At 44.6% G+C, this 14,867-nt stretch overlaps 1 protein-coding gene across 5 annotated transcripts in view; it reads left to right on the forward strand.

Moving 5' to 3' along the window:
- Positions 1-3,624: 3,624 nt before the first annotated feature.
- Positions 3,625-14,867, forward strand: part of axdnd1 (axonemal dynein light chain domain containing 1) — a 179,924-nt gene continuing 168,681 nt past the window's right edge. For all 5 annotated transcript variants that reach the window (XR_015758172.1, XM_043699575.2, XM_043699576.2 and 2 more), the window contains exons 1-2: positions 3,625-7,303; positions 12,877-13,026. Coding sequence is in view for 4 of the 5 variants with exons in the window: in XM_043699575.2 (XP_043555510.2) it covers positions 12,909-13,026 (118 nt within the window). In the remaining variant the exon portion in view is untranslated. The remainder of the gene's footprint in view (positions 7,304-12,876; positions 13,027-14,867) is intronic.

The following is a 14,867-nucleotide window of genomic DNA, read 5'->3' on the forward strand; positions in this document are numbered from 1 at the left end:
CTCCACCACTTCCTCTGGCAGCTCATTCCATACCCATACCACTCTCTGTGAAAAAGTTACCCCTTAGGTCTCTTTTATATCTTTCCCCTCACCCTAAACCTATGCCCTCTAGTTCTGGACTCCCGGCTCCAGGAAAAAGACTTTGCCTATTTACTGTATCCATGCCCCTCATAATTTTGTCAACCTCTATAAGGTCACCCCTCAGCCTCCGACGCTCCAGGGAAAACAGCCCCAGCCTGTTCAGCCTCTCCCTATAGCTCAAATCCTCCAACCCTTATAAATCTTTTCTGAACCCTTTCAAGTTTCTGATAGGAGGGAGACCAGAATTGCACGCAATATTCCAACAGTGGCCTAACCAATGTCCTGTACAGCTGCAACATGGCCTCCCAACTCCTGTGCTCAATACTCTGACCAATAAAGGAAAGCATACCAAACGCCTTCTTCACTATTCTATCTACCTGCGACTCCACTTTCAAGGAGCTATGACCCTGCACTCCAAGGTCTCTTTGTTCAGCAACACACGCTATGACCTTACCATTAAGTGTATAAATCCTGCTAAGATTTGCTTTCCCAAAATGCAGCACCTCGCATTTATCTGAATTAAACTCCATCTGCCACTTCTCAGCCCATTGGCCCATCTGGTCAAGATCCTGTTGTAATCTGAGGTAACCCTCTTCACTGTCCACGACACCTCCAATTTTTGTGTCATCTGCAAACTTACTAACTGTACCTCTTATGCTTGCATAATTTAGAAGCATGTTCCCATTGAAAATGACCATTATTGAAACATACGTACCCTGCCAAGACCCTCAATGTTGTATGTTGACAAGATGTTCCCACTTGTGGGGCAACCTTGAACTAAGGACACTGTACATTCATTTAGTAACTTCCATTTCAAACTGAGAATGCAACAGAATTTCTTGTCCCCTAGTTCAGTGAATGTCTGGAATTCTATACCCTATACGATGTGAAAGCATTTAGAGTAGGTCAGCAAATTTTTCAAATATTGGGGAGTTGGGATTATTAGATTAGGTTCCCTACAGTATGGAAACAGGCCCTTTGGCCCAACAAATCCACAATGACCCTCCAAATAGTAACCCAACCAGACCCATTCCCCTATATTTACCCCCTACGTCGATTCTCCTGTTCCCTGGATGCTGCCTGACCTGCTGCGCTTTTCCAGCAACACATTTCCAGCTCTGATCTCCAGCATTTGCAGACCTCACTTTCTCCCCTACCTAATGTACCTAACACTATGGGCAATTTAGCATGGTCAATTCACCTAACCTGCACATCTTTGGATTGAGAGAGGAAACTAGAGCACCCGGAGGAAACCCATGCAGACATGGGGAGCATGTGCAAATTCCACACAGACAGTCGCTCAAGGTCAGAATCTAACCTGGTGCTATGAGGCAACAGTGCTAACTACTGAGCCACTGTGCTGCCCAGATGGGCCGATATGATGGGCAGGCATGAACGAGTAGAAGAGACTTAGGAAGACAAGCCATGATCTTGTTGAATGCTTGAGGGGATAACTGCTCTACTCAAGCTATCCCATTTTTAGTTGTTCTATACTTGACTTCAGTCAAGTTTTCTTTGAACAGAATTCAGAATATTTTAACTAAATTTTAAAAAATCACTTGTCATAGCTTCTTTCTTTTGTTGTGAAAGCCTGCAAAATAGACTCCATTAGTATTCCAGGAGACTGTCAGTTATCTGCTCTCTGATATATCGTGGTTAAAATAATGATTCCAAATATTTTAATTATTAAACATCACAAAAAGTTCAGCACCCATATGCCACTCATTTGAAATCCAATCTCTTTTTAAAAGAGTATATATAAATCAGTCACCTATCATCACAATGTGATGGGATTTGAAATTTATTTCAATTTTGTGACAAATAAATAATGGGAATGATTTGTTTAAAATTGGAGATTTCAGTTCTGACTTTGTCACCGTTCATTAAATTATTATCATAGGTCTGTGCCTGTATGCCTAGTGTTTGTCCCTGCCCTGGCTAAATCAGATTCTGATCAAATACCAGGCTGACTATTCCTTAGTTATCTTCAATAGGAGAAAATACATATATGCCTGCTTAATATTGAGTACATTTTGTTGTGATACTCAAACCCTTTGATCAAACAATTGGTATTTTCACCATCTATGACACAAGCCTTTAGGTGAGATTCGTACAGTGTGGAAACAGGCCTTTCGGCCCACACCGACCTTCCGAAGAGTAACCCATCCAGACACATTGCCCTCTGACTAATGCACCTAACACTACGGGCAATTTGGAATGGCCGATTCACCTGATCTGCACATCTTTGGATTGTGGGAGGAAACCGGAGCACTCGGAGGAAACCCACGCAGACATGGACAGAATATGCAAATTCCACACAGTCAGCCAAGGCTGAAATCGAACCTGGGTTCCTGGGGCTTCAGTCTGAGCATGCCCGTTCAACTGCTGTTACCAATGCCACAGTGGAAGAAGTGTAAAGGTTAATGGTGGAAGAGTGAACAATCTGAGCAGAGTCATGGACCTGGAACATTTAAAGTAAACAAAGAACAAATTGATCCACTCGCTAAAGAACAACTGAAAATCAACAAGAATTAGGATTGTTAGTGGTTGAAATGCATATGATGTAGCCTTGGGTGAACTATTTTACTCAGGTGGGATTCAGAAAACCACCAAGGAGAGAAATTTGAGTTCTCGTAGGGATTTGGCTAAGAGAGGAAAATGTTTCAAAGTGAAAGTAGACAGTTCTGGAGCATGAAGTGTTTGAAACTTGACTCTGGTCTTACAGGATACCAAAGTTGCATCATAATACAAAACACCAGACTTATCTTGAAAAGTGCATGGATTTTGCTTTTGTAGTATTTTCTTATAACAGTTAAACAGCATGACTTCAGTCCATAATACTGGGAGTCTTTAAACAAATTGATTGTGAAAGAAATGGAACTAGGCATCATTTGCACTCTCCCAAAAATGCCTCCCCCTTGGAAATAGTTGTATATTAGTGACATTCCTAAATAAAGCAGCAATGACCTCGTGCTATTATTACTAGAATGTGAATCCAGAGACCGAGGTAATGTTCTGGACACCTGGGTTCAAATCCCACCATGGCAGATGGTGGAATTTGAATGTAATAAAAATCTAGAATTAAGAGTCTAATGATGACTATGAATTCATAATGTCGACTGTTAGGGCAACCCCATCTGCCTCATTTATGTCCTTAAGAAACTGCCATCCTTACCTTCATCTATGTACCTTCAGACCCATAGCAATGTGATTGACTTTTCACTGCCCTCTGGGATGGGCAATAAATGCTAGCCAGTGCTACCATCATCTCATCAGAGAGTTTTTTAAAAATTGGGCTATATAGAAATTGGTCCTTCTTTTTACTTTTTTTCCCCCTATTTTTATCATAACAGAGTCAGTTCCCTAACCTGAGGAGACTCTAAATCTCCTGGTTATATATTTTTTTCTTAAATTTCCTGGTTATGTTTTTATTTATTTAAAAAAAACCAACACTACCACCTAAATGCAATGGTACTTCTATTTCTCCAGCACCCATGTGTGTGTGCAGGTGCGAGACACAGTGAAAGACAACCAGGTGTACAAATCTTTATTCAATTCCCACCACCCAAAAAAAAGAAACCATCCAAGTGGCCAGTGATAAGCAGTGCCCTTCTCATCAAAGGGCAATGCTGCGTGATCAAAAAGGTGAAGGGGAGGGCAGGGATTAAATCAATATAAAGTTGGAGGGGAAAATAATACACTCCACTTCCTGTGGTGCCCACCTTTCCTTGAAAATCTCAAGGGTGTTAATGGACACCACGTGCTTCTTCTCCAAGGACACCTGGGCTTTGATATACTCATGGAAGAGGGTCAGGCAATCGGTCATAACAACCCCTCCATGACCCGCTGCCTGGACCTGTTTATGGCCAGTTTGGCCAGGACCAGGAGCAGACCCACAAGGGGGTCCTCCAGCCTGCCCTCCCTCCACTGCACCGGGTGCCCAAAGATCAGGAACATGGGACTGAAGTACAACCAAAAACCGAGAAGAAGGTCTTTAAGGAAATCAAAAAAGGGATGCAAGTGCCCACACCCAATACATACATGGTCCACAGACTCCACAGCACCACAGAACAAGCATTTGGGCTGGGAGTCTGTGAACCACCGCAATCTGCGGTTGCAGGGGACTGCTGCATGCAGCACCCTCCACTCCAGATCTCCGAGAGAAAGGGGCAGGACTCCCGCATAAAGGGCCCTCCACTGGGGATCTCCACCGGCCGGTGGTAAATGAGCCGCCAAAGTGTGTCTGGGCGGTGAATGAGGGAGAAGAGGTGGGAATCTACCGCAGACCTGAGCATCCTCCAACTGGTGCACTACGTTGGGTCCAAGCACTGATGTTTTAAGGCGTCGAACTGGATCTGCAGCAGCGTCCAGCCCAGACTCCTGCCACCCTGCTCACCCTCGCAGCCACAGCCCTCCCTCTAACAGCCACTCGAACCTGCGCTTTTGGAGGTGCGGATTCCTGAACAACGGAACCCTGATGACGACTCTACTCCTGCTGGAGGGTAGGCGTGATGCGATTCGACCATGTTCCAGACAGTGATCGGCTCCTGGTAAAAGACAGGCAGCGTCTTGAGAGCGACCTCCAAACTGTCATGGTTGACGAACAGGAGCTGCGTGTCGTAGTTGAGGTTACGCACCTGGTAGAAAAAATATGTTGCCAGGGTTCACCACCTAGGAGGAGGCTCAACGTAAAGGTATCGCTGCAAGGTCTGAAGATTGAACATCGTGACCTGGGTGCGAACGCACACCAGCAACAGACCGCCCTCCTCAATCGGGAGATTCAGGACCTATGCAGCGACCCAATGCGTCTTTTTGTCCCAGAAGAAGTGAACCAATATTCTCTGGATGTCAGTGAAAAAATGAGGAGAGACCAATGGGACAAGCTGGTACCACAGCATGGTGACCACCAGCTGGTTTATGACCAGCACTCAACTCCTGTAAGACAGCACGTGGAAAGACATGTCCAGCAGTCTAGGTGAGCCAAGACCTTGGCCTCCAGATCCTGCCAGTTTGCCAGCCAGGATTCCCCAGCTGGGCTGAGGTAGGAGGACTGAAGAAGGGCTAATTCCTGAAGAAGGGCTAATGCCCGAAACGTCGATTCTCCTGTTCCCTAGATGCTGCCTGACCTGCTGCGCTTTTCCAGCAACACATTTCCATCTCTGATCTCCAGCATCTGCAGACCTCACTTTCTCCTCCTGAGGTAGACCCCCCCATGTAGAGGAGTAGGGTGGTACTCCAGTTGAACCCCTGTAACTCCTCTGGCAGAGAGTCCACCCGCCACGGACTGACCAGTAGTCCGGAACATTTGGCCTAGTTGATCCTGGCAAAAGACGCTGCAGAGTACACCACCTGGCACTCGCGCATCCTCACCAGACAGCCAGGTCGGTGAAAGTGAGGAGCACGTCATTGGCATAGGCCAAGAGGACCACTCCTCTGCCTGCGCTGCACAGAACCAGCCCCAACAACCACCTCCGCAAGAGGCACAGGAAAGGCTCCACAGCCAGGGAATACGGCTGGCAGGACAGGGGGCAGCCTTGATGTTCTCCTCTCCCAAAGCGAAGGGGCACCATCAGGGACCTGTTAATATTAACCAGATACTCTATGGCGGTGTACAAAAGTCTGATCCGGGCAACGAACTGCATCCTGAAACCAAATGCCCACAGAGTTCCGAGCAGATACTCACGATCGACCCTGTTGAACACCTTCTCCTGGTCGAGAGACAGGAAGGCGCTCGGCAGACCAGCCTGTCGACAGAAATGGATCAGGTCCTGGACCAGATGGACGTTGTCATATATCCTCCAGCCCGGAACCATGTAGGACTGGTCCGGGTGAATCAAGGGGGTCCGCACGAAGCCAACACCCTGGCGAATATTTTATCGCGCGTGCTGAGAAGGAAGGCCGGATGCCAGTTCTTTAAAACTTCGTCGGCAGCAGGACGATGATCGCCCTGCGCCAAGAAAGGGGCAGCTCTCCGGCATTTAAACACTCCCCCCAGAACCTGTGCATAGTCACTCCCCAGCATGTCCCAGAACGTCCTGGAGAACTCCACAGTCAGCCTGTCCAGCCTGGGGGAAATTGGTCCTCTTTCAAAAAAAGTGATTCAGAACAAGTTGAACTTTGCATTTACACCATTTTATTTCTCGTTTTCCTTACATGAACAACTGCTGCTTTATTCATCTTGCCTTTGATCTTTTTTCTTTATTTGCTTACTTTGGAATTCAAATTTGTAATGAACTGATATGAATATCTATTAATTTAATTGCAACACAAAAACAAAATCCTGCAAATCTGAAATGAAAACACAAGATTTGTAATGTCACTCCAGTTTTCCACATTCCTATTCAAAACGAGAGCCCTACTGAATGATTCCATGTTCATAAATGGGAATTCCATGTCCAGTCAGTGGGACAATCACCAATGTAGCTTAAGTCCTCAACCATGTTTCTGGCTCTTAGGCGGGAATGTTATCTCAACCAAAAGACTGAAAACTTTAAATTCTCTTCTCCCTCCATCACGCTTTATTGAGCTCTCCTGTAAAACGGTTGTGTTTTGAGCATTTTCTGTTTGTATTTCTTATGTCACATGCTGCGTACACTATTATTCACTTCAGTGGGCCCTTGCACATTTCTTCCCCCAAGGAATTGCAGGATTTTTTTTGGGCTTCCTTATTACAGTTTATCAAGAATTGTCATTATATGCTTGCCGTTCCTCTTAATTTTCCTCGAGTGCTCAGGATTAAGGCGTCTTCACTGTTGCTGAACAACTACCTCTGATCAATTTGCTTGGGGTCCAACCGAGAGAAAGTAGCTGGAGGAGCTTGAGCGTACAAGTTCTTGTTGGAAGCTGTGGTGGCCTGGGTCTCTGGGGTTTGCCCTAACGTAGTAACCAGGGCGACCGCTGGGCCTAGGACCCTCCAGCCCCAGCAGCGGCCTGTGGGAAGGGGCTGGGGGAGACAGCACGCGGAATCTCCGCGGGGAAGGCCCCCGTGTGTCCACAATCCAGACGGTTACCTGCCCCGCGTGGTTAAAAACTGGCAGCAACGTCCTCGATGGGAGGAGGAGTGAAACCGGCAAACGGCGGGGAGCTGTTTAACTGTTGCCATGGTAACGGGGCGGATCGCCGCCTCCTTGGAGATCGGCCGCCGGCAACAGGCGGAACCTCGAGCGGCCCCAGGGGAAAGGACGAGTGGGCTCAGTCCAACAGTCCGCACTTTGCACTTAACGTAAGTGTCGTTAACTCCAGGCTCACTCACCACTTACTGTCCCACGTTGATTTTTTTTTGGTTTAAATTCATTCGTGCAATGTCGGCGTCGCTGGCTGTCGGCCCGCATTTCGTGCCAATCCCTATAACCTGCCTTTGATAGAGTGTCACTGTTCTGTGTTCTTTTTTAAAATCTATTTTTCTCATCAACCTGTTCGCAGATGTTATTACACACCTCAGGAGCAGGTGGGACTTGAACCTCACTGTTTTATGCAGTGGAGAAACACCAATTCTGGATTTTGTATTGACTGGTGCTGGTTCTTAAACCATCAAACAATTTAGACATCCGAGGGGTTTTGTGGTGCAACTGTCATCGAGTCATAGAGATGTACTGAAAATGTGTTGCTGGAAAAGCGCAGCAGGTCAGGCTTATGCCCGAAACGTCGATTCTCCTGTTCCTTGGATGCTGCCTGACCTGCTGCGCTTTTCCAGCAACACATTTTCAGCTCTGATCTCCAGCATCTGCAGTCCTCACTTTCTCCTCATAGAGATGTACAGCATGGAAACAGACCCTTTGGTCCAACCTGTCCATGCCGACCAGATATCCCAACCCAATCTAGTCCCACCTGCCAGGACCTGGCGCATATCCCTCCAAACCCTTCCTATTCATATACCCATCCAAATGCCTCTTAAATGTTGCAATTGTACCAGCCTCCACCACTTCCTCTGGCAGCTCATTCCATACATGTACCACCCTCTGCGTGACAAATTTGCACCTTAGGTTTCTTTTATATCTTTCCCCTCTCACCCTAAACCTATGCCTTCTAGTTCTGGACTCCCCGACCCCAGGGAAAAGACTTTGTCCATTTATCCTATCCATGCCCCTCATAATTTTGTAAACCTCTACAAGGTCACCCCTCAGCCTCCGACGCTCCAGGGAAAACAGCCCCAGCCTGTTCAGCCTCTCCCTATAGTTCAAATCCTCCAACCCTTATAAATCTTTTCTGAACCCTTTCAAGTTTCACAACATCTTTCCGATAGGAAGGAGACCAGAATTGCACGCAATATTCCAACAGTGGCCTAACCAATGTCCTGGACAGCCGCAACATGACCTCCCAACTCCTGTACTCAATACTCTAACCAATAAAGGAAAGCATACCAAACACCTTCTTCACTATCCTATCTACCTGTGACTCCACAGGAGCTATGAACCTGCACTCCAAGGTCTCTTTGTTCAGCAACACTCCCTATGTCCTTACCATTAAGTGTATAAGTCCTGCTAAGATTTGCTTTCCCAAAATGCAGCACCTTGCATTTATCTGAATTAAACTCCCATCTGCCACTTCTCAGCCATTGGCCCATTTGGTCCAGATCCTGTTGTAATCTGAGGTAACCCTCTTCGCTGTCCACGACACCTCCAATTTTTGTGTCATCTGCAAACTTACTAACTGTACCGTTTGTGCTCGTATCCAAATCATTTATGTAAATGATAAAAAGTCGAGGACCCAGCACCGATCCTTGTGGCACTCCAGTGGTCACAGGCCTCCAGTCTGAAAAACAACCTTCCACCACCACCCTCTGTCTTCTACCTTTGAGCCAGTTCTGTATTCAAATGTTCTTAGCTCTGGGCCAGATGGTCCAGTTTCACCCCCACCCCCCAAGGGTATGACTGTCACATACCCAATGGAAAAGAACTTGGTTAGAGACAAAAAATACTACAGATAATGGAATCCAAGGTAGACAGGCAGGAGGCTGGAAGGACACAGCAAGCCAGGCAGGGTCAGGAGGTGGAGAAGTCAATGTTTCAGGTGGAACCCTTCTTCCTGAAGTCGTGAAGAAGGGTTACACACGAATCATTAACTTCTCCACCTCCTGCCCTCCAGCCTCCCACCTATCAAGAAAAGAAAATGACAGCTACCAAGTGCTCTGCACCCATCACGTTTACTCTTGAGCATTTTCACGTAGTTGTTCAGGTCAAAAGTAGATTAACATCTTAAAAGATAATAAATGTTGGGAACTTACTCCATGACTTATGACATAATTAAATTATACTTTTTGAAAAGATTGTTAGCTCGGGTTGTGGATGAGGTTATAGATTCATTCGCCAAGCTGGTGTGGTTTTCAGTAGATGTTTCATCGCCTCGCTAGGTGACATCGTCAGTGCTTCAGTACGGTGTTGATGCTCTGTTCTGCCTGGTAATTATGTGTCTCTGTTTTTTGTTACTTCCAGTTCTGTATCTGAGTGATTTGTATATGAGATCCAATTCAATGTGTTTATTGACTGAGTTCCATTTAGAGTGCCAAGCTTTTGCACCATCTAAACGTTTTTTTTGGACACGCGAGAGAATTCCTGGATGCCTGCAAGGGAGGTGCACCCTACAACAGCCAGAGTCAGAAAGAAGAACATCCAAGATCTTCTGGTCTCTTGTTAGAACTTAGTACCAGATGAACCCCATACCCTTGGAGGTCCTGAAGCAGTGACTACAACAGAATTGTCTGAGAAGTTTAAACTTCTGATGTGCAATTACTCTGCCTCTGGGTTCTCTGAGAATGTTTCCAACTCGCAGATTGAGTTAAAGATTTGGGGGATTCTGATTCATGTATCTGGATAGTTAATGTGGGAAATCTTTCAAAGGTTTAATACCAGTTCTACCTCCTTGGTAATTCTACTACTGACAACCTCTGACTCCTTACTACATCCTCTGACTCCACTTGTTAAATATAACACTTGTTTAATTTTAGCTTCTGTATAATCTGAAACGTAATATATTTTGTTATCTGAAATTTAAAGTAAAAATAAATGATATTAAGTGCTCTTAAGCTACCGTTTTATACTGTGATTACTTCAGTGTGGTTGGCTTCTGGATTAGTGGTGCTGGAAAAGCAGAGCAGTTCAGGCAGCATCCAAGGAGCAATAAAACTGCTGTGCTTTTCCAGCACCACTAATCCAGAATCTGGTTTCCAGCATCTGCAGTCATTGTTTTTACCCAGTGTGGTTGGCTGTTTGCTTACTGAATTTCTACGACTATATGCCAAAACAACTCTTTAACTCTCTGCCAGGTATAAACTACCACACAGGAAAGAGAAAATCCATGGCAAGAGTCGGCAAAATCTTTGTGACTAACATTCTCTGAACACAGTTCCAATGCTGTCACTGCAAAGTCCAGGCTATGCATTGAGACATTGGGAGCAGCATAGGTCAGAGAAAGATCAGTGGTTGATCAGGGAGACTTAGTGTGGAAATGAACATGTGCAGCAGATGTTTAGTCAGGTATTCAAGAGAAGTGAGGTCAGCATAGAGTCCTTTAGTGCGGAGACAGGCCCTTCAGCCCAAATTGGTCCATGCTGACCAAAATGTCCATCCACACTAACCCCATTTCCCTGCACTTGGCCCATATCCATCCAAACCTTTCCTATCCATCTATTTGTCCAAATGCCTTTTAAATGTTGTTAATGCACCCACCTCAACCATATCTGCTGAAGCTCATTCCATATGTGTACCACCCTCTGTGTAAAAAGAAATTGCCCCTCAGGTTCCCATTTATTCTTTCCCCTCTTGCATTAAAACGAAACTCTTTAGTCTTCAATTCACCCAATCTGAGGAAAAAGACTGAGCATTTTCACCCTATCATTGCCTCTCATGATCTTATATACTTCTATAAGAATCCCCACCCTTAGTCTCCTACGCTGTAAAAAAAAAGGTCCTAGTTTGTCCAATCTCTCCCTATAACTCAGTCCCTTGAGTCCTGGCAACATCCTTGTAAATTTCTTCTTACACTCTTTCCAGTTTTATAACATTCTTCTGAAGCAAGGTGATCAAACTGAACACAATACTCCAAGTGCGACCTCGCCAACAACCTGTACAACTGCAACATAACTTCTCAACTTCTATACTCAGTGCCTTGACTGATGAAGGCCAGTGTGCCAAAATCCTCCTTCACCCCCCTGTCTAACTGTGACTCCACTTTTAGAAAAGCACAGACCTGAACTCCAAGATCCGTCTGTTCCACTACACTCCTAAAGCCCTACCCTTCACCATGAAACTCCTGCCTCGATTTGACTTTCCAAAATTTACCTATATTAGACTTCATTTACCATTTCTTGGCGCACTTCCCCAGCTGATCATGGTCCTGCTGCATTTCTAATAACCTTCCTCACTGTTCATGATACCATCTCTATTAGTGTCATCAGCAAACTTACTAATCATGCCTTGCACATTCTCATCCAAATCATTGATTATAGATAACAAACACAAATGGATCCAGCACTGACCCCTAAGGCACACCAATAGTCACAGGCCTCCAGTCCAACAAGCATTCTTACACTATTACCCTCTGCTTCCTACTCTCAAACCAATTTTGTATCCAATTTGCCAGCTTCCCCTGGATTCCATATGATCTAACCTTCCAGAGCAGCCTACTGTGTGGAACCTTATCAAAGGCCTTACTGAAATCTATATCTACTGCCCTGCCCTCATCAACCTTCCTGGTCATTTCATCAAAGCACTCTAACAAGTTTGTGAGGCATGCTGTCCCACTCACAAAGCCATGCTGACTACTCTGAATCAAACTCTGTCTTTCCAAATGTGTGTATATTATATCACTCAGAATCTTCTCAGATAACTTATTTACTACAGTTGTTAGGCTTACTGGTCCATAGTTCCCAGGTTTCTCTTTGCAGCCCTTCTTGAATAATGGCACAACATTTGCTACTCTCCAGTCTTCCGGGACTTCACCCATGGCTAACAATGATGCAAGTATATCAGCCAGGGCCCCTATCTTCTCTAGCCTCTTGCAGGGTTGTTGGATATATCTGGTCAGGACCAGATTTATCCACCTTCATTCATTCTATTTGTCCAACACCACTCTACTATGATATGAACTGTCCCCAAGATATCACCACTAATTTGCCCAAGCTCCCAAGTCTTCATGTCTTTCTCCACAGTGAAACACAGAGGAGAAATATTCATTGAGGTGTTCAAGAGAGGTGAGGTCAGCATAGAGTCCTTTAGCGTGAAGACAGGCCCTTTGGCCCAAACTGGTCCATGCTAATCAAAATGTCCATCCACACTAACCCCATTTCCCTGCACTTGGCCCATATCCTTCTAAACTTTTTCTATCCATGTATTTGTCCAAATGACTTTTAAATCTCCTGTGGTTCCACACATACATGTCCACTTTGGTCCTTGAGGGATCCTATTTTATCACTAGTTATTCTTTTTCAAGGATAGATGTTTAAAATAGTCACATTTAGAGGTGATCAAGGTTTTGTAAGAATTTAGTGCCAGAGAGGTTGAGGTAAGGTAGAGGTAGGCAATTTTGTGGAGGTGAAAATAATATCTGTTTTAAGGTAGAAAATATACTGGTATAAAATTCAGCATAGACCATTCCTAAATCTGAATATTGAGTTTTATTACTGTTGGCAGGTTATATGCAAACTAGTGAAGTATTAATCTTAACTTAAATCACAGGACTAGACAAGAACAGAAAACAAAGCTTCTGCAAATCTGCATAATTATTAGCATTTTGAGGATCTGCTCTGTGTGTGGAAGAAGGTCAGTATTGATATGATTTTAAAATTAATTTTATTTATAGTTTTCACTAGAAACCCTGGAAAGCTGTTGGAAATGTCTGATTCTGTTAATGAGGTTCCTAGTGATGAAGTTCTTACTGGCACGCCAAAACCTGATGTGGATGGCATTGAGCTCAATTCAAATGTGTGCAAATATTTGAAAGAGCAATCAGGTAAGCCAAGAAAGAATTTTTATTTAATTAGCTCCTTTTACATCTTCAGAATATTCCAAATTTCTTCGCAACCAGAAAGTTACATTAGAAGTACATTGATTTAATTTTCTCAAAAAATGTGATAAATCAGTTTTGTATCTTTTTGAAAGAAAGTATTGAAATGAATTGTGAGTGGAATTCTTTTCATTACCCATTTATCAATAAGCAAAATGGAGGCAGAGTTGGGTTCCTGGACTGCGCTTATCTGCTCCAATCGCTTTTCTTTCTTCTTTTCTCCCTTTTTTCTTTTAGTACTTATAGGTTTTTTCTTTCTCCACTTAACTTGTGGAGGGAGGTTGGTCGTGGAGACAGCGATGGCAGCGGCTGGGGGACATTGACAATCAACCTCAAAGCAGCTGGTCACAATTGGCGGTTTCGCAGCCTCATTGATATTGGGAGCAGTAATAGAGTGGGACTCTGCAGCAAGATAGCTAATGCAGCAACACAGTGTGCCACCAGCCATGGCTCAGCACAAGCTTGGATGGCACCAGTGGCAGTCAGCGATGAGATGGAGGCAGCAAAAGATTGTGGCAACAGCGTTCAGTGGCAAAGAATTTTGGTAGCAGCAAAGTGGTAGTTGGGGGCTAAAGCCTTATGAGCTGCAACAAAACCTGGCATGCCTGCTGGAGTTCAGCAGCAACAGTTGATGGTGAAGATGCTGGTAAGCACGGGCAGGTCTTAGTCCAGTGTGGGTGAAAACATGGAATGGTGGGATTACCTTACACTGAAAGACTGGATCAACTGGGCTTGTATACCCTTGAGTTTAGAAGACTGAGAGGGGATCTGATTGAGACATATAAGATTATTAAAAGATTGGACACTCTGGAAACATGTTTCCGCTGATGGGTGAGTGCAGAACCAGAGGACACAGCTTAAAAATACGGGGTAGACCATTTAGGACAGAGATGAGGAGAAACCTCTTCACCCAGAGAGTGGTGGCTGTGTGGAATGCTCTTCCCCAGAGGGCAGTGGAGGCCCAGTCTCTGGATTCATTTAAGAAAGAGTTGGATAGAGCTCTCAAGGATTGTGGAATCAAAGGTTATGGAGATAAGGCTGGAACAGGATACTGATTAAGGATGATCAGCCATATTGAATGATGGTGCAGGCTCGAAGGGCAGAATGGGCTACTCCTGCACCTATTGTCTATTGTCAGTGCAGGGGAGACTGAAAGCCCAGCTGGGAGTATCTGCAGGGCCATGGCTTAAGAAAGGACTGTAATCTTGACTTTATAACTTTATTTCTTTATTTTTCTGCTTTTATACTAAGAAGACTGTAGAGCTAAACTTCTTAACACAATTCATTATTTTTCAACTTAAGTAACTAAGATTTTGCACCTAGGTACGTTCTACCTAAGATGGCGCTGTGTGTGGCGACTATGTGCATTTTTCATTGTGCTCTTGTACCCTCTACTTGAGTGCACGTGACAATAAAATGTAAAACCTAAAGCCTGTCTCCTCCTTCCTCACTATCTAAGACAGTAGACACACTTTGCAGATGAAGTAGCGTTTTACTTGAACTTTTTCATTCTAGTCTATAGTATTCATTGCCCATAATGAGTCTCCTTTAGATTGACAAGACCAAATGCAGTCTGAATGACTGATTTGCACTCTGTCCATAAGAATGACCCTAACCTTCCAGTTGCTTGCCATTTCACGATACCAGCCAACCTAATCAAAGACCTCTCCCAGCCTGGTTATCCTCACTACCACCCTCTTCAACAAGGCAGAAAATACAAAGGTTTGAAAACACGTACAAACAGATTCAAGAACAGCTTCTTCCCCGCTGTTATCAGACTTTTGGAC

The sequence above is a fragment of the Chiloscyllium plagiosum genome, unplaced genomic scaffold, assembly GCF_037043375.1.
Source record: "Chiloscyllium plagiosum isolate Xiang-an unplaced genomic scaffold, Cpla_swu_hap1 HiC_scaffold_9, whole genome shotgun sequence".
NCBI classification, from domain to species: Eukaryota; Metazoa; Chordata; class Chondrichthyes; order Orectolobiformes; family Hemiscylliidae; genus Chiloscyllium; species Chiloscyllium plagiosum.